We start from the raw sequence: 26,966 nt of genomic DNA, 5'->3' as shown, positions 1-26,966 counted from the left end.
CCAGCCCCACAGATAGATAGGTTAGGATCATCTGAATCAAGTAGTGTTTTCCCCTTGTGAATCGCTGCCTCTGTTGTTGAGATATCGCCATTTTTGTCACTCTTTGCAGCAATAAGCGCTTTGCAGCGTATGTCTTTGAAGCAATGGCCACGCCCTCAATGTCATTTGCAGTTTGACAAAAACAGCGATATCTTGGCAACAGAGACAGCGATTTACAAGGGGAAAACAACATCTGATTCAGGTGACCCTAACCTATCTAACTGGGCTGGTTTCATATGCTGAGTTCTGGTGAGAGATTTCCTTTAAATGTGGCTGAGCAGCATCCTATTCCACGATAGCTGCCTGTCTATAGGAATGTGAATAACCCTACTTACTGAAATTAAGGGAACCTTATTGTGACCTTTTACTATGTAGAAATGTTGACCTATACTAACATTTACAATAGCATGTAAAGCTTCTTTAGTGTAGTGTTGCACTGAGATCTGGATATAGTGTCCTTCCCTCCTTTGCAATGTAGAGGACTTATTATAGGACCCCAATGACCCCAGATTTAGCCAATTGCTTCCTAGGTTAGCTATCAGAAAAGAAAGAAAGGGAATACTAATGTATCACAGAACAAAGATTGTGTATCACAAAATGCTCCGAATCAACCTCTTAAGCCTCCATGAAGATCAAAGACACTTCTAAAGCTCCAAATGACTTCTCAGCTTCGGTTATGGCTTGTTTGAGCCATAGCAGTCAGGAAATATTAGTGTCACTTTCATTATAAGTATATTTTCATACTTTTTCTATAGATCAAATAAATCTAGTGCTAAAAAACTCATAAAGACTTTGCAGGCCATAGTAATATTGTATCTGCTCTTTCTGATGGAAAATGCGTTGGGTGCAGGACTTGTTTTTTCCAGTAGATCTTGTCAAAAGGAGCGCCCCATGGCCATGATGGGGGGCTAGGAATGGTAAAGCAAGATGCTGTGTCTGTGGACTGAGTCATATTTCTTCTTCTACCCCATCCCACCATTAGTAGCATTAGGTTTCCATGTTCTTTTATAGAAATATCAGTTTGAACATCTCTCTGATCTGATGGCATCAAAGGGCAGAAGGCCAGATAAGTCATCACAGTCTCATGAATCACCATGAACGTCTTTCTGATCAGATTGTCAAATCAAAGACTGTTACAGACCTGGAAACCAGATAAGTTATCACCGAGACACGGGGCAGTGAGGGGGTCATGCAAAAATGAGACTCTACAAATGAGTTACTTATTCGTAGCAGGGACTTTACAAGTGAACACTCATAGTTTTCATTCTTATAGTGTATAACATATAAGAACATATAATATTTGTCACTGCCGGTTGTGACTGGCCAACGTGGTAACGTTGGACCAATTTAATGACCCTATGACTTAGGAAGTCATTTTGTATAGTGTAAATTTGTAGGGTCTGCTGGGTGCACATTCTTGGACTGATCAGAAGAGTTTGATCTCAGGACTAGAGATGAGCGAACACTAAAATGTCCGAGGTTCGAAATCCGGTTCGAACAGCCGCACAATGTACGGCTGTTCGAACGGTTTTCGAACCCCATTATAGTCTATGGGGGGAAATGCTCGTTTCAGGGGTACGCAAAATTCGATAACAATATACTTACCAAGTCCACGAGTGACGGTCGGGCTGGATTCCCCTTGAAGTCTTCTCCCGGCGCAGCGCCCCCACGGCGTCTTCCGGCTGAAATTCACTCTGCCTAGGCATCGGGGCCTAGGCAGAGCCGACTGCGCATGCGAGGGCATGCCGGATGCCTAAACCTTAAACTTCGAACAGCTAGTAGTGTTCGATTGAGTACGAGTATCTCAAATACCATAGTATTCGATCGAACACCTACTCGATGGAACACTACTCGTTCATCTCTACTCAGGACTAAATCATACAGGACAGGACAAAACTGAAAGGTGATGAAGTGGTGATCCAAGTTATCGTATATCATCCATGTTATATTGGCATCAATTCGAAGTTATTTCTACCCAAAAATTCTCCAGTGTTGAGATTGGTAAAGAAACAAATCCCAAAATTTGCATGGCTGCTCAGACCTAGTTAAGCAGTACAAGTTCATCGAATAGATAAATATATTATATATACTCATTGTCTGGTACATTTGGGCTCTTAATAAAATTATGGCATCATTTTGTAAAATTGTCTAGGCCTAGGCGCTCAAAGTATACACTTGAGACAGACAGCAAGGTTGGTGTGAGTGGTAAGACCGGGGCAATTTACATGTCTGGGAATCTTAAGATGTTAACTGGCCGCCTATGTTATATGAAGTTTTCACGTCAGACTTGCCCATCAAAGTACCAGGGGTCAGTATGGCAGAAAAGAAGCCCATTTAGAACCAGTCACTTGCCAGTAGGGTCTATTTCTTATGGGAATCGACAACACAGACAGTTAAAATTTCTAAAAATTTATGAACACATTGATTTTTTTTCTTTTTTTTAATTACATTTAGATTGCAAAAGCTTCATCCTAATATTTGTAAAAATGAAAAAGTAACCCAAAAGGTGATGGGGATAGAATTATCTAAGACAGTTATAAAGGGTCCCCCAGGTCTGAATAATGGGGTACAACCACCTGGACTCCCACCTCCATTTGAACGTAGAAGCCATTGACTCTATAGGCTGAATATAATCATATATAGCACTCTGCTATCTATGACAGTCTCATAAAGTTACCGAGCAGGATCCATGCTCAACCACCACCTGAAATGGGGCTACATGGGATCACAATTCCCACGATCATTTGTGTTTCTAGTGGTTTTACTCAAACAGAAAAAAAAATATATATAGGAATACATTTTCATGTGAATAGGGGAAAAAAAACTTATTGCATCCCCTTGGTCTTCTTATTAATCCATTTCACGTAGTCTTTAGTAAGACGGGTGTAGACATCACTGCCACTTGAGGTCCCGCACAACATGGGTCCAAAAGAAATGACACCTTTTAGGAAGCCCCCGCAAATTAATGGTCCTCCGATATCACCCTGCAATGTAGAGACTCAGATTTATTAAACTCTCCTATCTCTGGAAACTTCTCTTAAATATTGTAAAAAAAAAAATAAAATCTGTTTTTTTTTTATTTAAATTTATGTCTGCGTTCTGTTTTTGGATATGATCTGCTGACTCTTTAGTGATACTGTAGGTCAAAGGGGGTACTATGTCCTCTTAAAGAGGACCTTTCACTACCTCTAACATGTCCAGCTCTTTCCATTATCTAATAGCTTCTGCTCCACTGATTCTGGCAAAGTTGGATTTTTTTTCTCTAGCCCCCACTATTCCTGAGCAATTAATGCTGTTAGTTTTGGTGTCTGACATGCTATTTAGGTTCTGTACTGTCAGAAGGGCAGTGTTAGACAAAAGCAGACAAGGGGTGTGATTCTTAGCCCTGTCACTGTCTTCCTCTGATTGGAGCTTACACTCACCGGCCACTTTATTAGGTACACCTGTCCAACTGCTCGTTAACACTTAATTTCTAATCAGCCAATCACATGGCGGCAACTCAGTGCATTTAGGCATGTAGACATGGTCAAGACAATCTCCTGCAGTTCAAACCGAGCATCAGTATGGGGAAGAAAGGTGATGTGAGTGCCTTTGAACGTGGCATGGTTGTTGGTGCCAGAAGGGCTGGTCTGAGTATTTCAGAAACTGCTGATCTACTGGGATTTTCACGCACAACCATCTCTAGGGTTTACAGAGAATGGTCCGAAAAAGAAAAAACATCCAGTGAGCGGCAGTTCTGTGGGCGGAAATGCGTTGTTGATGCCAGAGGTCAGAGGAGAATGGCCAGACTGGTTCGAGCTGATAGAAGGGCAACAGTGACTCAAATAGCCACCCGTTACAACCAAGGTAGCCAGAAGAGCATCTCTGAACGCACAGTACGTCGAACTTTGAGGCAGATGGGCTACAGCAGCAGAAGACCACACCGGGTGCCACTCCTTTCAGCTAAGAACAGGAAACTGAGGCTACAATTTGCACAAGCTCATCAAAATTGGACAATTGAAGATTGGAAAAACGTTGCCTGGTCTGATGAGTCTCGATTTCTGCTGCGACATTCGGATGGTAGGGTCAGAATTTGGCGTCAACAACATGAAAGCATGGATCCATCCTGCCTTGTATCAACGGTTCAGGCTGGTGGTGGTGGTGTCATGGTGTGGGGAATATTTTCTTGGCACTCTTTGGGCCCCTTGGTACCAATTGAGCATCGTTGCAACGCCAAAGCCTACCTGAGTATTGTTGCTGACCATGTCCATCCCTTTATGACCACAATGTACCCAACATCTGATGGCTACTTTCAGCAAGATAATGCAATGTCATGTCATAAAGCTGGAATCATCTCAGACTGGTTTCTTGAACATGACAATGAGTTCACTGTACTCCAATGGCCTCCACAGTCACCAGATCTCAATCCAATAGAGCATCTTTGGGATGTGGTGGAACGGGAGATTCGCATCATGGATGTGCAGCCGACAAATCTGCGGCAACTGTGTGATGCCATCATGTCAATATGGACCAAAATCTCTGAGGAATGCTTCCAGCACCTTGTTGAATCTATGCCACGAAGAATTGAGGCAGTTCTGAAGGCAAAAGGGGGTCCAACCCGTTACTAGCATGGTGTACCTAATAAAGTGGCCGGTGAGTGTAGAATCACACCCCTTTCCGGCTCCTGCCTGACACCGCCCACCTGAGAGCCTAAGTAGCCTATCAGGCACAAAAACTACCTGCATCTATTGTTTGGGAATGGCGGGGGCTAAAAGAAAAATTCCAACTGCTATAGAATCAGGAGAAATGTTAACAGATATTAAGAACTGGAGTTGGTAAAGTTGGTGAAAGGTCTCTTTAAGAAGATGTTGCCTCAAAAACACTGTTAATAGGAATTTATTAGACCATGCATGCTCTGCTTCTTATATTTTCAACCAATTTTTCTTTCAAAAATTTTCCACACCTCAAGCCACATCTGTTTCCGCTAAGGCTCCACCCCCCATGGCTAAAACACGTAAAAAACTTGATTCATAGCACGCTCACTTTTAGCTAGAATTCTACATTTTGAGTATAAAATGTATCCCTTGAAGAAAGAGTCCAAACAAAAAAAAATAATTTAGGGGCACTTCATTTAAGACCAAGACCATCTAGGGTGTTGCTGGAGTCTGATGTCTATTTGAGGACTCCTATTGATGACTTCATCCCCCTATAGTGCTACACCTGGACGTTTTGGTGAAGCGGTGACTTAAAATTTTAGGAAGGATAGCATCAACACTGAAATTTACATGAATTTTTGCCACTTACATTACAGAAACCTCTCACTGCGTCTTTATCCCTGGTACACATCATGTCCTTAGTAATCTTCGTGCTTGACTTCCACTGGGCGGCACATGTCTTCCAGTCTATGATGGTCACTCTAGCCTCCATCAGCTTGTCAGAAAAGTTGGGTTTCTTGTTACTGGTCCTGCCCCATCCTGCGATGGTGCAGACACTGCCGGGCTTCACTTTGTCAAATTTCTCAGGAAAACGGACAATGTTGACGACCTTGTTAATATTCGCTTTACCTGACAACTAAATTCATACACAGAGGGTTTTCCTGGTCACTTACACAATGGAGAATATAGACTTATGGACGGATACATTATACAGCAGAGATACCTTCAAAAGCTGGAGGTTATTGGTGTGTTTTTCCTTATCGTATTTCTCGTGAGTGATTGTTTTAGTAATTTTGAATTGTTGTCTTCGGTCATTTTTAGTATTCTTGATAGAATGAACCCCAAGATCCACAGTGGTTGTTTTATCTCTACATAGAAGTGATGGAAATGTTATTACAGTTTATCCAAAGGAGAGGATTAACCAAGAGGTTTACAAGCGAATACTCTTATATCGTTAATGTCCAGCACTTCATAGGGAATGTACACTCAATGATGAAAAAATACCGCACCGAGATGGAGTTGGAATGGACTTTAAGTCATCACTATATTATAGCCAAAGGAGGAATTTATTGGGGAAAACTGTACAATTGGGTGGAGGCTATAGTACCTAGTACCCTATTAGGCACCACATCGCGCGCCACAGCAAATTTAGCCGCGGCCACTTTTATGTTGACTCCGCCCATTCTCATTCATTTTTTTCATGTCCCCCGACACAGTATAATCCTCCCACAGGCACCCGTACATTATATGTCTCCACATTGTAACGTCCCCCTTCCAACTGCCCCACAGTATTAAGTCCCTCTCCTGGTGCCGCAGTTTAAACATGAAACTGGATCAGTTGGAGGGTGACATTAGCAATGGGGGTAGTTGGAGAGGACAATAAATAAATGGCAGATGAAGTGGACATTAAACGGTGGGCAACTAGAAGCAGACATTAAACCGTAGGGTTAGCTGGAGGGTGACATTAAACTGGTGTCACGGGGTGACTAATGCTATCACAGTCTTAGAACCCTTCCCACTGACAAGTGTGTGATGTGATAATAGCAGTGGTAAAAGGAGATATTTCTGTAATGGAAAATTCTATTGTAGTAATTCTTTTTGGCCACAAGATGCCGCTGTATTAGGTAAAGGAAGAATCAGGAAGTGACGAGTGGAGGAAGTGGACTGTAGTAGTGTGGGAGAAGAAGCTGGCTGTTTGAGCAGTGAGAGATCTGAGGGACAATCCATCGCCATTTTGCTGCCGTGCAACGCATGTTTCAGGCCAGGGCCAGCTCTGGAGAAGCCTGGACCGGTTGCTGGTTCCCATGTCAGGATAGTTGGAGACGGTTGCGGTACAGACGCCGCGGAGCGGATGAAAAGAAGGACCAGCCCTTGTGACACCGTGTTCCAGTTGTCTGGAGGCAAGGAAATTCCTGTTTCCTTCGGAAAATCCATCTGACTGTTCGCCCCCTTGCTAACCCGGGTAAGCGGAGCTCCGATTCACCTTTCATCAGGGTGAATAGTGTATACACTCAGTAAATAGTTTTTGGCGCCAAAGACCTAGAATAGACTGATTCCGGCCATTTTGCTTTAAAGCGAGTTCTATCTAAACGGAGATACAGCACGTGCTGTCCTGCTATTCAAAAGAGACACTATATCCTGGATTATAGTACCAGAAGCACGTCGTAAGAGGAGTTATTTGTTTCACTAAGACTTGTGCAGCTAAGCACCAACTCCTGATTAAACAAAACCGGTTGCTGAAGTCCTCCCTGCAGGGTTGGGGTAGTGTGTTGAAATGTGGATATTGTGGAGTGGGTAAGTTAAATAGTAAACTGTGATATTGTTAACCCCAGTGTGACACCGCAGGTGATCTTCCTCTGCATACTTACATTGTTTTGTTAGCTTGGTATTAACAGGTAAATTGCAGCTGCTTTACATAGGTAGCCGCTAGTTAAAGGCATAGTTCTCTAGTTCTGACATATTACGTCACGGTGCAGTGTCACTCAGGGGTCTCGGCCCTCGGCTGAGTGTCTTGTAATTATTGATTTCATCAGGCCTGTTAGCCTGGAGTTCCCCCAAAAAGGGTATAGAGTAAAATTTATATTTCTTACTTCGTGTCTGGTGTGTTTGTGCCTGTCCGTGGAACCGCTGTATCCTAAAAGTTCCTGCAAGAGCCCCGGTAGCCAGTCGGCTGCCGTGCCTTTCCCCTCCTTCCCCCCCCTTACATTTTTGGCGTAGTCGGCAGGATACGGTGCCACCATGGACATGGACAACGCTTCAGGGGACGCGCCTTTGGTGGACGCGAACCGCGTGCCTAATGGCGGGGTGGCTGCGGGTGCTGTCCTCCCGCCTGTTGTACCTACCCTTGCACCGACAGCCCCAGTCAGGTGTTTACCAGCAGGTGCCATCTTAAACCAACTGACTAAATTTGACGGACATATGATGTTGCTGACCGATTGGACTGAACGACTGAGGAGTGCGATTAAACTGTGTAATCTAGCCCCCGAACTCCAACCGGAGGTAGCGATAAATGCTCTGGAAGGGAATGCCCGATGGACAATCACATTACTGGCAGAATCCCAGAGGAGTACGGTGACAGACATAATAAACAGGTTGGAGAAGGTTTACGGGAACCGTGCCCCGTCAGTCGATTTACTTGCCCGGTTTGTTAATCGGAGACAGGGGGAGGGGGAGACCGTCCCTGAGTATGCTAATGAACTACAGGGGTTGTTAGCTGATGTCCGGAGGGCCGAATCCCACGCCCAGCGTGCCCCTGAGGAAGATGACGAGCTGTTGAGGGACTATTTTATTCGGGGATTATGTTTGAGTACGGTGAGGCGGGAACTACAGAACCGCGTGCTGGCGGATAAGACCCTGACCTTTGTCCAGATTCTGGAGGAGACCATCGCCAGGACTCAAATGGAGGAGCCAGAGGTGGGTCAGGTCGCCATGCAGAGAGCTGGAAGGGTGATGATCAATGTTGTAGGGGGTGAGGCACAGGCCCAGATGAGAAAAATGCAGCGTACTATAGATGCGCTAACCCAACAATTGAGCCAGGTGCAGAGTAGGGTACAGACTCCTGCTGCTGGGAACCCGTTACCAACCCCCTCAGACGGGCCCCCATGTCAATGCTCAGCAAGACCCCCCATGTGGCAAACAGAGGAACCACAGGGAAGGCCATCTCCATCACGGCCGTGGTATCGCTCTCCTCCCGACCCCCAATTGCGACAAAGGCCACCACCTCGGGAGTGGGACTATAGCAATGTCCAATGTTGGCAATGTCAAGAGTTCGGGCATATCTCAAGGAACTGCCCAGGACCGAGAAGGGCCAGGCCCAGCAACTCACCGCCGTTAAACGGGAGACCTCCACGGTAAGAGGGCGCACTGCGGGGGTATCAGGGGGCCCAAGTCCTCCAAAAAGCCCACATGATTTGATCGCAAAAAGCCCCGTGCTGGAAGTGAGTTTTGAGGGAAAGAAGGTCCCCTGCCTAGTGGATACGGGTTCTGAAGTGACAACAATGCCCTTAGACTATTTTGAACGGCATCATGGCCACCTTATGCGACCAAACACCGGAATGGTTATCTGACTGAGAGCGGCAGATAATGGAACTATCCCTGTACATGGGGTAGTCTGGATGCGGCTTCGGGCCTGTGGCCAAGAATTAGGAGTCAAGGGAGTTATCCTTGTCAAGTCTACCTACTTGCCGGAGGTCCCAGTGATTCTAGGCATGAATGTGTTGCGAGACCTGAACCACGTGCTTTTCACCAAGAAAGGACCGGAGTACTGGAAGCGGACTTCCGTACATAGGCCAACACAGCAAGTTTTCCGGCAAATTGTCCAGACTTGCCGAATCCAGAAGGGACTCCCTGAAAACCGCCGGCTGGGGGCGGTGTATACCCCGAATGGTGCGCCCGTAAAAATACCTCCCCGGCAGGAACGGACGTTGATGTTGCCCGTGGGGACCAATCTGAATGTGGACGGATTGGATGTCGAGCTGGAACCGGTAGAGCGGTGTGAAGAGATAACTGGTGTGATGTTTGGGCGAGTGGTGGCCACAGTCCGAAACGGGCGAGTGCCGGTGCGGTGCGTGAATCTACAGGATCACGAAGTGACCCTACCAAGGAGAGTCAAGGTCGCCAGAGTCTTCCTACATCAGGGTGAGACAGCCCGGAGAAGACCCTTTACTCTTAGGGAAGAGAGAGGGGACATTTGGACCTTGGCGGTACAGATGGATCAACCTGAAAAACCCACGCCCGAGTGGAATGGGAGGAAGATCCTGGAAATGATGGGAATAAACCGGCCCTCTTTGAGTCCAGACCAAGTACGGCTAGTGGAAGAGACCCTATGGGAGTTCCAAGCTGCATTTTCTAGGCATGACGAAGACTTTGGCTGTACGTCTGCTATCGAGCACCGAATACCGACCGGGAACACGGCCCCAATCCGTGAAAGGTATCGACAGATCCCACCAAACATGTACCAAGAAGTGAAGGAGATGTTACATCAAATGTTGGATAATGGCGTGGTACAACCAAGTCAGAGTCCGTGGGCTGCCCCGGTGGTGCTGGTCCGAAAAAAAGACGGCACCCTACGCTTCTGTGTTGACTACCGGAAGCTGAACGCACAGACAGTGAGAGACTCTTATCCCTTGCCGCGGATCGAGGAATCCTTATCCGCATTGGGAAAGGCGAGATACTTCTCATCCCTAGACCTGGCGAGTGGATACTGGCAAGTGCCAATGGCAGCAGAAGACAGACAGAAAACGGCGTTCATCTTGCCGATGGGCTTGTATGAGTTCAGAAGGATGCCCTTTGGATTGTCCAATGCCCCCGGCACGTTCCAAAGACTCATGGAGTATTGTCTTGGTGACCTAAACTTTGAGTCAGTGCTCATCTATCTGGACGATATTGTGGTCTTCGGATCGTCCTTCGAACAACATCTTCAGAGGCTGAGACAAGTTCTGAAGCGCCTGATGGAGCATGGGCTCAAGGTCAAGCCCAAGAAATGCCAGCTGTTCCAGACACAGATTGAGTATCTGGGGCACATTGTCTCTGCTGAGGGGGTGCAACCGGCAAGCAGCAAGGTGGAAGCGGTACAACGCTGGCCTGTCCCAAGAACCCTCAGGGAACTTCGCGCATTCTTGGGCCTAGCTGGATATTACCGGCGCTTCATAAGAAATTTTTCAAAGAAGGCAGGACCGCTGAACGAATTGCTGAGGGGGACCTCCCGGGGGCCAAAGAACCAGCCCATTCCATGGGGAGAGAAACAACAACAGGCGTTCGAGGAGTTGAAGGAAGCCCTGACGAGTGCACCAATACTCGCCTATGCGCAGTTTGACAAGCCCTTCATGTTATACACAGATGGGAGTCTCCATGGCCTAGGTGCGGTGCTCGCCCAAGAACAAGATGGCTGTGAGAGAGTCATAGCCTACGGAAGCCGGTCCCTGAGGGAGACAGAGAGGAACTTTGACAACTATAGTTCATTCAAGCTGGAACTACTGGCCCTAGTGTGGGCCATGACGGAGAAATTCTCAGAATACTTGACAGGAGCGGAACAACAATCCCTTGTCGCACCTAGACAATGCAAAGTTGGGTGCTTTGGAGCAACGATGGATGGCCAGGTTGTCCAGGTACAAGTACAAGATCAAGTATCGATCCGGTAGAGAAAATGCAAATGCGGATGCTCTGTCTCGGGTGACGCCGGATGACTCCGGACGAGATAAGGATGGAGAGTTGGAAGACTCAGAGGTTCCCCACTTGGGTAGAATACCCTTGTTTGTGATACTGGCACGGACCAGTGGGGTGGTGACAGACCGGCCAGTGTTGCTTGGGAAAACCCATGGAGATTGGGTATATGCTCAGAATGATGACGTGACCCTAAGAAAGATCAAGCAGTGGGTAATGGCAAAGGAGTGGCCTACCCCGATGGAGCGCAAACGCTTGCCACCTATGGGGGCAAGAGTAATGCAACAGTGGGATAGACTGAAGTGTGAAAATGGGTTACTGTACCGTAAAGTATATTTAGAGACTGAGTTGGAGGTGAGATGGCAACTAGTGATACCAAGTACCAGTGCCAGGGAAGTTGCCCGTGAGGCTCATGTGAGAGGGGCCCACTTTGGTCCTGATAAAACGTTCAAGTGGCTCCAGCGATTTGTCTATTGTCCTGGCCTTGAGCAGACAGTGCAGGACGTGTGCCAAGCCTGCAGGGCCTGTGAGCTCGCTAAACCCCCAGAACAAAGGGCCCCCACTCAGACGATTAGGACCACTGCGCCGTTGGAGGTGCTGATGATTGATTATGTCCTGATAGGACACTCCAACAGCGGACATCAGTACTGTTTGGTAATGACCGATCACTTTACCAAGTTTGCAGTAGCAGTAGCTACAAAAGATCAGACTGCCGAATCTGCTGCCAGGGCTGTGTGTAAGCAGTTCATCCAAGTGTATGGGTGCCCCACTCGTATTCACTCAGATCAGGGGGCATGTTTTCAGGGGCGGCTCATGTCGGAGTTGTATCGGGTGTATGGTATCCACAGATCCCGGACGACCCCTTACCACCCAGAGGGGAATGGGGCCTGTGAGCGATTCAATCGCACCCTCCTCCAGATGTTGCGAACGTTGGAGAAAGATCAAAAAGCTCGGTGGCCAGAGAGCTTAGTTGAGTTGCTCTGGGCCTATAATAATCGGGTCCATAGTACCACCGGCTACACGCCATACCTGATGCTGTTTGGACGTCCCGGACGGGAGATTGAAGAACTGAACTTGACAAATCCTGAGAGAGAGGGCGCTCGCTCGCCCGATGACTGGGTAGAGCTACACCGTCGAAAATTGCAGACCATACACCGGTTGGTGATTGACAAAACCCGACTGTCCAGTCACCCAGACAAGACCCCGGTTCAACATGAACCCTTCCAACCTGGGGACAGGGTGTTAGTAAGGGCCAAGAGACCCTCGGGAAAGTTGGATGATCGGTGGGAGGCAATGGCATATCGAGTAAAACGAAGGGTCATCCCTGACGGACCAGTGTATGAGATAGAACCTGAAAGGGGTGAAGGAGTTACCCGGACTCTTCACCGTAATATGCTCAGACCTTGTAATTCAGAGACTCCCACAACAGAGACTGAGGTGCCTCGGTTGAATCCAACAGCCCCAACCTTCACACCTGCTGCACAGATTGATCCCGATGAGTGGTGGGATGTACCAGTTCCCATGTCTGAAACGGTTCCAGCCGTGGTGATTTTACCTCCACGGGAGGGGACGACACTGATGACTGCTCCTGTACAGGAACCTGAGCCGACCTGTGGGAACGAAGTGACTGACGCCCCGACTTTACGCAGAACGCCAAGGTCTAATGCTGGGGTTCCCCCACAGCGATACGCCCAGGATGAGTTTGTCTGGGGAGGTCTGTCGAGGACGCCGACCTCTAGTGGGGTGGTGTGTCATGGGGTGACTAATGCTATCACAGTCTTAGAACCCTTCCCACTGACAAGTGTGTGATGTGATAATAGCAGTGGTAAAAGGAGATATTTCTGTAATGGAAAATTCTATTGTAGTAATTCTTTTTGGCCACAAGATGCCGCTGTATTAGGTAAAGGAAGAATCAGGAAGTGACGAGTGGAGGAAGTGGACTGTAGTAGTGTGGGAGAAGAAGCTGGCTGTTTGAGCAGTGAGAGATCTGAGGGACAATCCATCGCCATTTTGCTGCCGTGCAACGCATGTTTCAGGCCAGGGCCAGCTCTGGAGAAGCCTGGACCGGTTGCTGGTTCCCATGTCAGGATAGTTGGAGACGGTTGCGGTACAGACGCCGCGGAGCGGATGAAAAGAAGGACCAGCCCTTGTGACACCGTGTTCCAGTTGTCTGGAGGCAAGGAAATTCCTGTTTCCTTCGGAAAATCCATCTGACTGTTCGCCCCCTTGCTAACCCGGGTAAGCGGAGCTCCGATTCACCTTTCATCAGGGTGAATAGTGTATACACTCAGTAAATAGTTTTTGGCGCCAAAGACCTAGAATAGACTGATTCCGGCCATTTTGCTTTAAAGCGAGTTCTATCTAAACGGAGATACAGCACGTGCTGTCCTGCTATTCAAAAGAGACACTATATCCTGGATTATAGTACCAGAAGCACGTCGTAAGAGGAGTTATTTGTTTCACTAAGACTTGTGCAGCTAAGCACCAACTCCTGATTAAACAAAACCGGTTGCTGAAGTCCTCCCTGCAGGGTTGGGGTAGTGTGTTGAAATGTGGATATTGTGGAGTGGGTAAGTTAAATAGTAAACTGTGATATTGTTAACCCCAGTGTGACACCGCAGGTGATCTTCCTCTGCATACTTACATTGTTTTGTTAGCTTGGTATTAACAGGTAAATTGCAGCTGCTTTATATAGGTAGCCGCTAGTTAAAGGCATAGTTCTCTAGTTCTGACATATTACGTCACGGTGCAGTGTCACTCAGGGGTCTCGGCCCTCGGCTGAGTGTCTTGTAATTATTGATTTCATCAGGCCTGTTAGCCTGGAGTTCCCCCAAAAAGGGTATAGAGTAAAATTTATATTTCTTACTTCGTGTCTGGTGTGTTTGTGCCTGTCCGTGGAACCGCTGTATCCTAAAAGTTCCTGCAAGAGCCCCGGTAGCCAGTCGGCTGCCGTGCCTTTCCCCTCCTTCCCCCCCCCCTTACACTGGGGGCAACTAGAGGCAGACAGGTCCCCCTCCAGCTCCTCCCACGGTTTAATGCCCTCTCCAGTTGTACCCCAGTTTAAGTGCCCCCTTTATCTGCTCCATTTCATGTCCCCTCCTCCATCTCTGCCCCCGGTTTCATCTCCTCCCCCCTCCATTTCTCCCTCAGTTTCATATCCCCTTTCATCTGCCCCCAGTTTCATGTCCCCCCTCCATCTCTGCCCCCAGTATTATGACAAACACACACAGACTGACAGACACACACAGACAGACAGACACACACACACTCTCTCTCTCTCTCTCTCTCTCTCCATTCTGCATCTCACATCCTCCCTTCCTCCTCCCTTTTCAGTACCTTACACGGATCTCTTCTCTCTTCACTGCACGGGACACCGTGTGACCGTGTGATGTCACACAAGGTCCTTGAACCTTAGTCCAGCGTTCCTCCGATCACCGCAGCCTCTTATCTGTTATAAGAGCAGGCAGTGATCGGAGGAATGATTGATCAGTAAATCATTAAAGGGACATAGCATCGGGCCATCTATGTGTGCAAGATACCCCTTGGACTGTTGCGGTGGCTGTTTTGGAGGCTGGTCCCCTACCAACCGATCGTTCTCGACTCCCCACGTCGCCCTCTTATACAAGGTATGGGATAGGGGGAAGAAACTGTTAGGTACTTGTGGCTTTACTACATTTACTCCTCTGTGGCATAATAATCGCTTGACTGAATTTACTGTGTTAACGGGCTTCGAGGGGTGGAGGGATAATGGTGTCCTGTCCCTTAGTCATATCCTAGATAACGGGATATTTAAGACCTTTGCGGACCTTCAGAGTGATTTTTCTATACCCCAGGTGTGGTTTTATCAGTATCTTCAGCTTCGTCATGCCTTTCATGTTCAGACTAGACGTACCCCCCTGACAGTTGGACTACACCCCGCACTGCAACATACTCTTATGGGATCTATTACTAAGGGAATGATATCTACACTGTACCGACAGTTATTAATGGCATACTTGGAGGATTTCCCGAACAAAACTAGGGAAAGGTGGGAGGGGGATGTTGGTGCGGTGGATAAGGAAACCTGGTGAGATGTGTTAGCCCTAACCCCAACACTGTCCCCTAGTGAAGCACAGACACTGTCTCATATTTATCTCTTGCATATAGTCTATAGGACTCCACAGAGACTGTTCCGTATGCATATCCGTTCTGATGCCATATGCCCCCGCTGTAGTAAGGAACCCGCACATCTCCTGCATATGATGTGGGAATGTCAGGAGTTAGACAATTACTGGAGTCAGGTACTGTCCTTGCTTGGCCGGGTGTATTCTATTGCACTTCTGCAATCACCTCCTAGGTCTTTTGGGGGAGGGTGTGGACACGGAAAGCCCGGATTTTATAGGGTTGTCCAGGGTTTTATACCAGGCAAGAAAATTGATTGCTTATCATTGGTTGGACCCGAGTCCTCCTTCTCTAGTGGAATTGATATCTAGAGTTAATAATACTATTAGGCTGGAGAGGGGCGTATATATACAGAGAAAGGCCCAAACTAAATTTGAAAAAATTTGGGGAGCATGGTTGGACACACCTGGCCTTCCCTCCCCGTCTCGGATTAGGAAGAGATCTCTCACTTCAACTTTCTCTGTTTCCTTGATCCCCTGAATGCTACTCTTTACATGGAAATCAAAGGAGGTTTGTAATGGACTTCCCCCCCTCTCTCTTTATGTTTCGGATTGTGTCTCCATATTTACTTTGAATTGTTATTGTGTTGCTGTTGTTTTGTCGATTGTTTGATTTTATGTTAAGAAAAATTTGTTAATAAAAATTATCTGATTAAAAAAAAAAAGGGACATAGCGGGATATGTAGGGAGCTGTGCGGGACGGCGGGACAGGGGTAGGAAAGCGTGAGTGTCCCGTGGAAGTCAGGACGGTTGGGTGGTATGATAAATCTGGCGATCGGACTGGCTAAGGAAGTGCTGCAATCTGGTGAAGACATTTCCAGGACAACACTTGATGTGTGGGTGAGCATTATCCTGCTGAAAATATTCCAGTTATCTGCCCTGCCATGAGAGACAACACACGTGACACTGCATGTCCATTACATATTACTGAGTTGTTAGTGTCCTCGTATCACTAGTAGGGGTGACCGAATGTCCTATGTGATGGCTCCCCAGATCAGCACACAAGCAATTGGGCCAATGTGTCACTCCACAGCAAAGGCAGGATCAAAGTACTCACCAAAAGGCCTCACAATACCCCTCTGCTCTCGTTCCGATGCTGCCTAAATCCATTGACCATCTTTACTTTTAACCCCTCTCAACAAGAAATTCTGCCCAGCCAATCACTGACTGAGGTGGTCCAGTATTGTGGCCATTAATTGGTTAAGTGGTAATTTCCTGCTGTGCCGTGGGTTAAGCGCAGGGGGTTAAGCGGCCGGACGCTGGCAAAGTCTGCGTGCCGGCCGCTTGCATTCATTCCTATGGGTGCGTGCTATTCGAAACGGGAGTTTCGAATAGTACTCAGTCATCTCTAAGTCAAGGACATAGAGACCAGCAGGAAACTAGGGTAGAATTAACCTCGGATTGGTGATACAAAAATTTATTTATTTATTTATTTATTTATTTTTTAACTATTTTGAGCCTTTGGAATTTTTTCCTATCTATCTATCTATCTATCTATCTATCTATCTATCTATCTATCTATCTATCAATCTTCATCTTCTATTATCATCCTGTCTGTCTTGTTGGCGATGTATATGAGATGACTGCTGCAAAGATAATCCTTACAGAACTGGAAGTATCACTATTACTAGGTTTAGTGGCTAGAGTGAAAATTGCAGGATATAGTACTTTTTTTTCAAATTCGAGAGGGTGAAAGTTGACCAATGGAACAAAAAAGAAAACATATCGTAACTGCGTCTTCTAGAACGCCACCAAAGCGAAGACTTAGGGTTAGAGAATGTGAAGCTACTTGTGTCTCAGAACTTTCTGACATGCAGTCCAATGCAGCTGGGGCCTATGCACCTACATGTCAGTCACAAGTTGACAAGGTGTAAATATTTTCTCGGGCCTCATGAGTTTTTGAGGTTAGCTTGGTATCCGCGTGGGTGACGCTTGTTTTCTTCACACCTGTAGCAGGAACATTCACACTTACCAGTTGTGATGTTTCAGATGAATATAACCCAGTTATCTGTGAGCGTGTCTCTAAGGGTAAGACTATCTCTATTCTGCTGTACGTATGGGAGTTATTAACCGTAATAACATTACTTGTATTTCAGATAGTAATAATAATATGCTTAAAGGGATCCTCCAGCTCCTTTAAAGGGAGTCTGTCTGCAGGGTGAAGCATATTAAACCAGTCACACAGTAATTATAGCATCATTTTTCCCCATGACAATTTGTGTCTCCGTGGCTGATATATTCAATTATTTCACAATTTGCTAATGAAAAGTCTGGAGCATTGAGGGCGACTCCATTACTCAAAACGTCGACACTCCACACTGCTCTGATACACCCTCCTTTCCCTCTCGTCTCCCTGAGTGACAGGCCAGGGAGCTATGCTAAAAATGTTGACTGGCCTGATCTTGGTGGTGTACTAGAGCAGTACAGGGCATTGAGAACAACGGCGTTACTCCAAACTGCTACACTCCACATTGCTCTGATACGCCCTCCTTTCCCCCTCGCCTCTTTGAGTGACATGGACAGGGAGCTATGCTGAAATGTTGGCTGGTCTGTGTTCTCGGTGGCATATTAGAGCAGTGGAGGACATAGCAGTTTGGAGCAACATAGTTGCCCTTGCATGTTGTGAAACAATCTCAGCAATGAAGGAACAAATTCTCATGGGGAAAAACATGTTATATTTAGTAGTGCCTGACCTATCTCACTATCTTACTGATTAAATATGGTTCACCCAGTGACAGACTCCTTTTTAAAAAAATTGCATGGAGGAGTCCAGGAAGCAGTGATAGTGTAGTGATAATACGCATAATGATACTAGCGTAACTCATGTCTGTGATGCCATTGAAGAAGGATGAAAACAGCAAGTAGTTGTGCTGGAGCCCTGGAGAGGTTAGTACCATTGTTTTTATATTTGTCAACACCCCCGAGCCTCCAATTATTAAACCCTGGGGTCTGATAATTATAATAACAGTTCATGGATGGTGTACCCCAAAATTTTGGGTTCTGCTAAATCCGAAATGTATGCAATATTTGCAAAGAACAACTGATACTACTGTGTTGAGGGGCCATTATGGAATATGATACTGTGTGGAGAGGCCGCTATGAGACATTATACTGTGTGGAGGGGACACTATAAGACATTATATTGTGTGAAGGGGCCACTATAGGACATTATACTGTATGGAGGGGCCACTATGGGACATTATACTGTGTGGAGGGGACACTATAAGACATTATATTGTGTGAAGGGGCCACTATGGGACATTATACTGTGTGGAGGGGACACTATAAGATATTATATTGTGTGCAGGAGCCACTATGGGACATTATACTGTGTGGAGGGGCCACTATGGGACATTATACTGTGTGGAGGGGCCACTATGGGACATTATACTGTGTGGAGGGGCCACTATGTAATATTATACTGCATGGAGGACACTTTGGGACATTATATTGTGTGGGGGCCAGGAAAGTGGTCACTATGCCATGGGAGGAGGGGAGCCCAAGTCAAAGTTTGCTGTGGGGTGCCATCTTTGCTAGTCACGCCCCTGGATAGTAGGTTTGAGGGAAGCCTATACTGATAGAAGATCTGTACTTAGTTCTCCAAGATGGCAGCAGGGATAACCTCCCTGCCCAGTTCTACCAAAAACTGTCAGCAAGTACTGAGAAGAACTGATGGAAGGCAAAGGGCAAAGGTCACACCAAATATTGATGGGGTTGATGTTGACATTTGCACCACGGACATTTCTGATCCACTGTAAAATGAATAGTAAGGTGACTCACGTGACACAATCTGCAGATGTTAACACCCAGTCAGATTTTATTAATGCTCCGCCACAAAAAGTTTTCCCGGGGGTTCTCACTAAAGCCATGTACGGACTGGAGCCCGCTTCCTTCCCTCCTATAATATCTGCAGAAAAACCTGCAGGCAAAAACAATAGGGAAATGAATAAAGGATGAAACATATTGTATTACTAAGACGTAACTAAAAGCAGATATCTAGTAGTCCTTAGGGTATGTTTGCACATTTTTTTTTATAGAATCTGTCTCAAAATCCGCCTCCATAAATTCCTCGCTACTATCCCATTCACCCATTCTTTTCAATGGGGGTCAGGCACGGATTTTTCCCTGCAGCTTTTTAAATTCAGGTGTCAATTGATTTATTTTTTTCCCTTGTGGATTTCAAAAATATGATTTAAAAATAAGACGTCAAAATCTGCACCAAAATTGCTATATTCATGTATGAAAATGTGCATCAAACTCTGCTCCTATTTCTGCAGATTTCCACGTCTATCTATCTATCTATCTATCTATCTATCTATCTATCTATCCATCATCTGTCTGTCTATCTATCTATCCGTCTATCCATCCATCATCTATCTATTTATCCATCCGTCTATCATCTATCTATCCGTCTATCCATCTATCTATCTATCTATCTATCTATCTATCTATCTATCTATCTATCTGTCTGTCTGTCTGTCTGTCTGTCTGTCTGTCTATCTATCTCTCCATCCATCCATCCATCTATCTATCCCTCTATCTATCTATCTATCTATCTCCTATCTATCTATCTATCTATCTATCTATCTATCTATCTATCTATCTATCTATCTATCTATCTATCTATCCGTCTATCCATCTATCCATCTATCTATCTATCTATCTATCTATCTATCTATCTATCTATCTATCTATCTATCTATCTATCTGTCTGTCTGTCTATCTCGCCATCCATCCATCCATCCATCCATCCATCTATCTATCCCTCTATCTATCTATCTATCTATCTATCTATCTATCTATCTATCTATCTATCTATCTATCCATCCATCCATTTATCTATCTAGCTGTCTGTCCATCAAAGACTCCAAAACTAAGAAAAAAGTAGTGGATAAAATTCTAAAAGAAATTAGATAATTGGTCATAGAAGACAACAAAACATGGAGGAGAGCTGGTCAATGTCATATGTACTCACAATTCTGGTCCTCCAGAATGACCACTAGAAATATCAGATTCCAGAAAGCAGACATTGTTCTGAAGCCTTGAAAACCTTGCAGAGAACTGTGGCAGAGGAAAGATTCCTTCTGTAAGTGCACAATTGCCGAGTTGTGGTTTTAGTAAAGCCAAAGCTTCTATTTAACAAATCACTTTCATGTTCTTCTCATTTCTGACACTCTTTGTCACATGATGACACCTCAAGTTCTCTTAGATTTAGGTTTTGAACAGGAAACTACATTTATGTTGGCAGTACAAGACTTGTTACAACCATACACATGATGATTTGCACCAGTAGGTTATGCCGGCGACCACACACTTATATAACACAAGGTTACTGTAGCAGAATGTCCTGGAGACTCTTGTGGAGACCTGAAGAGTTGGCTTTTCTCCAGCCATGGTGGAACAGATAGCTCCCATGTCTGTAGCATAGAGCATTGCCATGGCCATTGGACTTTTAAGATCAGGGCTGGATCAAAGTTGGTCATGGATTCCATCTGGCACCCCATTGCAGCCACGAATAAAGAGGCAACCATTAAAGCAGGAGCTGTGACAGCTCAGCTCCTGCTTTAACGCTGCGGCCCAGCTTTGGCGTGTGTAGGCGCGATGTGATGACGCCACATCGCGCCTACAACTATGTGAATGGCGTGAGAGCAGAGAGAGGAGCGGCGGGGGACCGATGGAAGGTGAGTGTAAGTGTTTGTTTGGTTTTTGTGTTAAACATTAAGGTGGAACATAATGAAGGGGGCCCATGAAACTGGGGGGCAAATGAAAGGGAGGGGGGGACGGCATGACACTGGGGCAGATGAGGGGGGGAGAACGGCATGACACTGGGGCAGTTGAAGGGGGGAGGGCGAACGGCATGACACTGGGGCAGATGAAGGGGGGGAACGGCATGACACTGGGGCAGAGATGGGGGGACATAAAACTGGGGGCAGAGGAAGGGTATATATGAAACTGGGGGAAAGATGGAGGGGGGGGCATATAATTTACGGGTGACTGTAGGAGGATTATACTGTGTGGGAGCATATGAAAAATGAATGAGAATGGGCGGAGTCAACATAAGAGTGGGCAGAGCCAAATTTGCTGCAGCACGCAGTGTCCCGACTCCCCCCGCCTCTTCCACAAGGGGGCCCACTGAGGCTCTGTCACCCAAGGGCCCATAAAAACCTGGAGCCGGCCCTGTGTGAGTATCAGTGTTTTTATTATGTTGAACTTTTGGGCCAATGGAGGGGGGGGGCATTAAACTAGGGGTAGATAAGGGGGGACATTAAACTGGGGCAGATGAAGGGGGGGACATTAAGCTGGGGAAAATGAAGAGGGACATTAAACTGGGGCAGATGGAGGGGAAAATTGGAAGAGGACATTAAACTGGGGAAATTGGAGGAGGACATTAAACTGTGTGGGTAGCTGGAGGTAGTTGGAGGAGGACATGTCTGCCTCTCTTTGCCCTAGACTAATGTCCTCCTCCAGCTGCCCCAGTTTAATGTCCCCATCCAATTATCCCCAAGGTCTAATGTCCCCCTCCAGCTGACCCAATGTAATGTCTCCCTCTAGTTAAAATGGGACACCAGGAGAGGTACTTCATATTGTGGAGCAATTGGAGAGGAACATTATAATGTGGGGGAATATAATATTAGGGTGACTATAGGAGTATTATACTGTATGGGGGCACATAGAAAAATGGATGAGAATGGGAGGAGTCAACATAACAGTGGGTGGAGCTAAATTTGTGTGCCGCGTATACTGTTCCTCTTTCTCAAGCTGAATTCAGAATGTTATGTCATATCCTTGTGACAGGAAAGAGGAATACAGTAACTTGCCGCCTCAGACCCCTGTGAAAGATCTGGGCCCCCACTTGGTGCTTTTCCATGACATAGTAAGAGGCATTTGTACCCTACTGCACCCCTTACCACTGACCCCTAAACACTTGTATAGTATCTCAAGGAAAATGGAAAATACAGTCCTTATCCTGAAGAAACACTAGATGGCAGTATTCTATATCATATCATTTATATTTCTAAAGGGCAGGCTGTAGGCTATGTGTCTACAGTCATGGCCAAAAGTTTTGAGAATGATACAAATATTAATTTTTACAAAGTCTACTGCTTCAGTTTTTCTAATGGCAATTTGCATATACTCCAGAATGTTATAAAGAGTGATCAGCTTAACAGCAATTACTTGCAAAGTCAATATTTGCCTAGAAAATGAACTTTATCCCCCAAAACACATTTCAACATGAAACATGAAATAAAGAAGAATTTAAAATATTTATGTGTAAACCAACATCTTACAGTAGATGTATATATCAGGACGGAGAGATAATGATCACATGCTGCTCAGACCACTCCAGCCCGGGGCTAACGATCAATAAGTTATAGAACCTGTTTCTACACACACCTTCAAAGATGAGACCCTTACCACAAACAGATAAGGAGTTATAACCCATTCATTAACATTCCACACGCCTTATCCCCTAAAGGGGTCTCTTAGACTCTAAACAGACATGCTTATAAAGTTTATATAAGAAAAAGGTTACAAGATGCCTGACAAAATACAAGATGGAGGATGTGATCCTAACACCGGCAAACACCAAAGTCTTCCTCCTTGGACCGGTAGGACAGTGCAAAATATGGCGCTCATGTCCGATGCTACAGCACTCTGTGGCCTAAAAATGCCCTCACAGAGCAGCTGCCCCGCCACATTCACCCTCTCTCAGGTGGCCCAGCAGAGCTCTTCGTTGGTGAACACTGAGGCCTTCATGGTGTTAAAGCAGAACTTGTTGGTATTAGCTACAAGCATGTGTCACGTGTCTGTTCATGTGGCGGAGGTAACATCTGCCTCTTAGAAGACGTGTCACCATACAACAATAGTCCAAGATGGTGCCCCAGGCCCAGGGAACCAGTTGTGGGGTCGCTGATATCCTTCCTCTCTTGAACTTGATCAGGCCTTGTGTGCAGACGTCTTAGCAGCAAACCGTCATTCCAATGATACGTTCAGTCTGTAGTCTGAAACCCGTTGACTTATGGAAAGATAACAATTGTTCTTCTGAGAAATCCACCTCAGTTTCTAGTAATGTGTAGATGACGAGGTGGGATCTCTGGTCTATGGCACCTCTCTAAAGCAGTCATCATTGTAATGTGTCATGTGCTAGGTGGGCATACGGCATACTATGAGTCACTAACCTAACTAGGGTGGTGTTATTTGTCTACATCCAGGGGCTACCTGCTCTATGGATTTCACATGACATTAGGCACGCTGTGGTTTGGTGTGATAGGGACTTGTGCAATATTTATGTGATGTATAAAAAAGATTATTAAAAGTATTTTATCTGACCATGGTAAGAGATGATCACAAAGTGGTGACACATTCGGGAAGTGGTAACCATGCTATGGCACTGGAGTATGACCTGTGTCTAGTGATGAGTGAACAGTCATACAGTGAGATTGCAGACTGCAGATTGAAGACCTCCGGAGACTTTCCTTTTCACGACGTAGCTGGATGAGTCTTGGACTAAGGCTTGGTTCTCATCTGTGTTCGGTATTCCATTTGGGGAGTCTGTTTGGGGACCCTCTGACTGGAATCCTATATGCATTAAAAAGCAGTTAGCTAAGAAAACCCACGGACCCCATAGATCAGTGATGGCGAACCTTTTAGAGACCGAGTGCCCAAACTGGAACGCAAAACTCAGTAATTTATCACAAAGTAGGAACACGGCAATTAAACCTTAATACTGTGCGGATCCACAATTGCAGACAATTACAGACCCGCAAAATATGGTTGTGTTAACGGAGCTTTGCAGAGCTTTCAATTACCGTATTTTTCGGACTATAAGACGCACTTTTTTTCCCCAAAATTCGGGGGGAAAAGAAGGGTGCGTCTTATAGTCTGAATGTAGCGTAATAGAGAGGCGGAAGCCGGCAAGTGATAGACGCCGGCACAGGTGCTGGGGCCTGAGACATCGCTGCGCTCCTCTGCCCTGCATGAAGCCAGCAGCGGGAGGAGTGATGCTATTCTGCTCCTCCGTCCCCCCGCCGCTGCTGGCTTCATGCAGGGCAGGGCAGCGATGTCTCAGGCCCCGGCACCTGTGCCAGCGTCTATCCCTCCCCGGCATCCGCCTCTCTAGTACAGCAGATGCCGGGTCTGCAGTCTGTATCAGCGGCCTCTTCTCCAGGCCGGCTCCTGCAACTTCACAGGTAAAAAAAAAAAAAAAAAAAAAAGCTTTAAAAATATATAATAAAAATATGAAATAAATAAAAGTTCTAAATCACCTCCTGCCCCTAGAATCCTATTAATATTATAAATGTGAAAGTTTGTGAGTTTGGATGTTTGTTAGTCAATCACGCAAAACCCGCTCGACCGATTTGGCTGAAATTTTCCACAAACATAGTTAATACACCCAATTGCGCAATAGGCTACTTTTCATCACAATAGCGCACATACGTTTTTCCCAGGACCCCCACAAACCCCAAACTCACATCACCATCTCTGCAATCTCACACACTTTGGACCATAGCAAGCCACAAAATTCATATTGCCCTCTGCAGCCTCGCCCCTAACCCCACACAATCTCATATACATATACTTTACCACTTTGCCCCTCCCCTTAAAGATACTCCAGGAGGTTCTCTTTAACGCTCCAGAGCAGCCATGTTTGCCAACCCCCACCGCTCTGACAATCCGCAACACCGCCCACCCATGTCAATACCCCTAGGCGGTCTAATAAATGCAAAAAAAAAAAGTTTTAAAAAAGTAAAAAAAATATTAAAAACAAAAAAAAAGTATTAAAAATTCAAATCACCCCCCTTTCCCTAGAACACATATAAAAGTAGTTAAAAACTGTGAAACACATACATGTTAGGTATCCCCGCGTCCAAAATCGCCCGCTCTACAAAGCTATACAAATATTTTTCCTGTTCGGTAAACGCCGTAGTGGGAAACATGGTCAAAAGTGCCAAACCGCCGTTTTTTCACTGTTTTGATTCTGATAAAAATTTGAATAAAAAGTGATCAAAGCAATAACATTTCCTGAAAATGGTAGAACTACAAAGTGCACCCGGTCCCGCAAAAAAAGACGCCATATACATCCCCGTACATGCACGTATAAAAAAGTTACGGCTGTCGGAATATGGCAACTTTTCCCAAAAATTTTTTTTTAACAGTTTTGGATTTGTTTTTAAGGGGTCAAAATGTAAATAAAACCATATAAATTTGGTATCCCCGGAATCGTAACGAAACACAGAATACAGGGGACATGTCATTTTGGTTGCACAGTGAACGCCGTAAAACCAAAGCCCGTAAGAAAGTCGCAGAAATGCATTTTTTCTTGAAATCCACCCCATTTTGAATTTTTTCCCTGCTTCCCAGTACATTATATAGAATAATTAATGGTGGCATCATGAAGAAAAATTTGTCCCGCAAAAATTAAGACCTCATATGGCTCTGGGAGCAGAGAAATAAAAAAGTTACGGGGTTTAGAAGGAGGGGAGTCAAAAAACGAAAATCAAAATATGCCATCGGCGGGAAAGGGTTAACTTCAAATACTTCTGTCCCAAAGTCACTATGTAAAGTTTCTCACAACACCGTATATACAGCAGCTCAAATACAAATTAACTTCAACACAAAAGTCTCACGTATTCTCTGAATTACAGCAGAAACAAGATACAAACTTACATTTCATATCCCATACCTTATACACACTACGAAAACCTTACCCACGCCTGTATATACCCACTTCTACAATCACCGCAGACGAAGTCGCGGGTACCAGCTAGTATATATATAAAAGTAGAAAATCATATGTCATAAACCCCCAGGTTTTTTTTCAATACAAGGTGATCTAAGCAATAGATATTCCCCAAAATGGTATAACTAAAAAGTACTTCTGGCCCCGCAAAAAAAAAACACTCTATGCGTCCCCGTACAGCTGCAGGGTCACCTGTCAATGTGGTCTTGCAGCTGTTGCAAAACTACAACTCCCATATATTAAATATTTTACCATTTTTTGCTTCAAAATTTTTTTTCCCTATTTTCCTCCTCTAAAACCTAGTAATTTTGTACTGGAAGGTAATAGTCTGCATTTGGTATTATTTTGTACACTTATCTGTTTTCTAGTGACCGTGCAATGTTTTTATGACCTGCAATAATATCACGTGTCTGCTATAAAACAGATACTGTGTGATATAAATAGTGAAGCATAATCTGCCCCAAGTTATTGGGAACTTGTAGATCTCCTTCTGGAAATAAAATGTTACCTAACTCCCCACCTCACTTACCTGTCTTCCATTCCAGGCCTTCTGGGGTCCTTCTGGGCAAGGGACATCACTTGACGGCACCTCTTCTTTTTGTCGTCTGCTGGTAGTCCACACCTTATCTGCATAGTAGAGCCAGAATTCGGCATGTCGGCACTCTACTGTGCATGCCAGCATTCTGGCTCTATAGCGCCGGCGTGATCAGCTGATAGACGTGATGAAGAGGAGGTGTCAGCCGCAAATAACAAGTAACATCCCATGTCCAGAAGTTCTGAAACAGGTAAGTATGATGGGTGGGGTTGAGTTAGTTAAGAAGGACTAGTAATAGGTGGGCTAGCTAGGGAAACATGGAAGGGGTGTAAGTGAGAAAGGGAGGAGGAGGGAATGAGAGAGGGAGGTGGTGTGAGTCAGCTCTGAGTAGCCCAATGCATCATGGTAGTTGTAGG

General features: G+C 45.6%; 1 protein-coding gene across 1 annotated transcript; it reads right to left on the bottom strand.

Moving 5' to 3' along the window:
• Nucleotides 1-2,864: 2,864 nt before the first annotated feature.
• Nucleotides 2,865-20,313, bottom strand: LOC142189554 (granzyme A-like). Its single transcript, XM_075262166.1, has 5 exons — nt 20,250-20,313; nt 19,055-19,193; nt 5,677-5,821; nt 5,323-5,589; nt 2,865-3,023 (listed from the first exon to the last, which is right to left on the bottom strand). Exons 1-5 carry the CDS (start codon nt 20,302-20,304, stop codon nt 2,865-2,867), a joined length of 765 nt encoding a protein of 254 aa, XP_075118267.1. The 5' UTR covers nt 20,305-20,313.
• Nucleotides 20,314-26,966: the final 6,653 nt, after the last annotated feature.

This window comes from Leptodactylus fuscus, chromosome 1, assembly GCF_031893055.1.
Source record: "Leptodactylus fuscus isolate aLepFus1 chromosome 1, aLepFus1.hap2, whole genome shotgun sequence".
Lineage (NCBI taxonomy): Eukaryota > Metazoa > Chordata > Amphibia > Anura > Leptodactylidae > Leptodactylus > Leptodactylus fuscus.
Note: the sequence above shows the minus strand (reverse complement) of the source record. Positions and strands in the feature narration are given on the sequence as shown.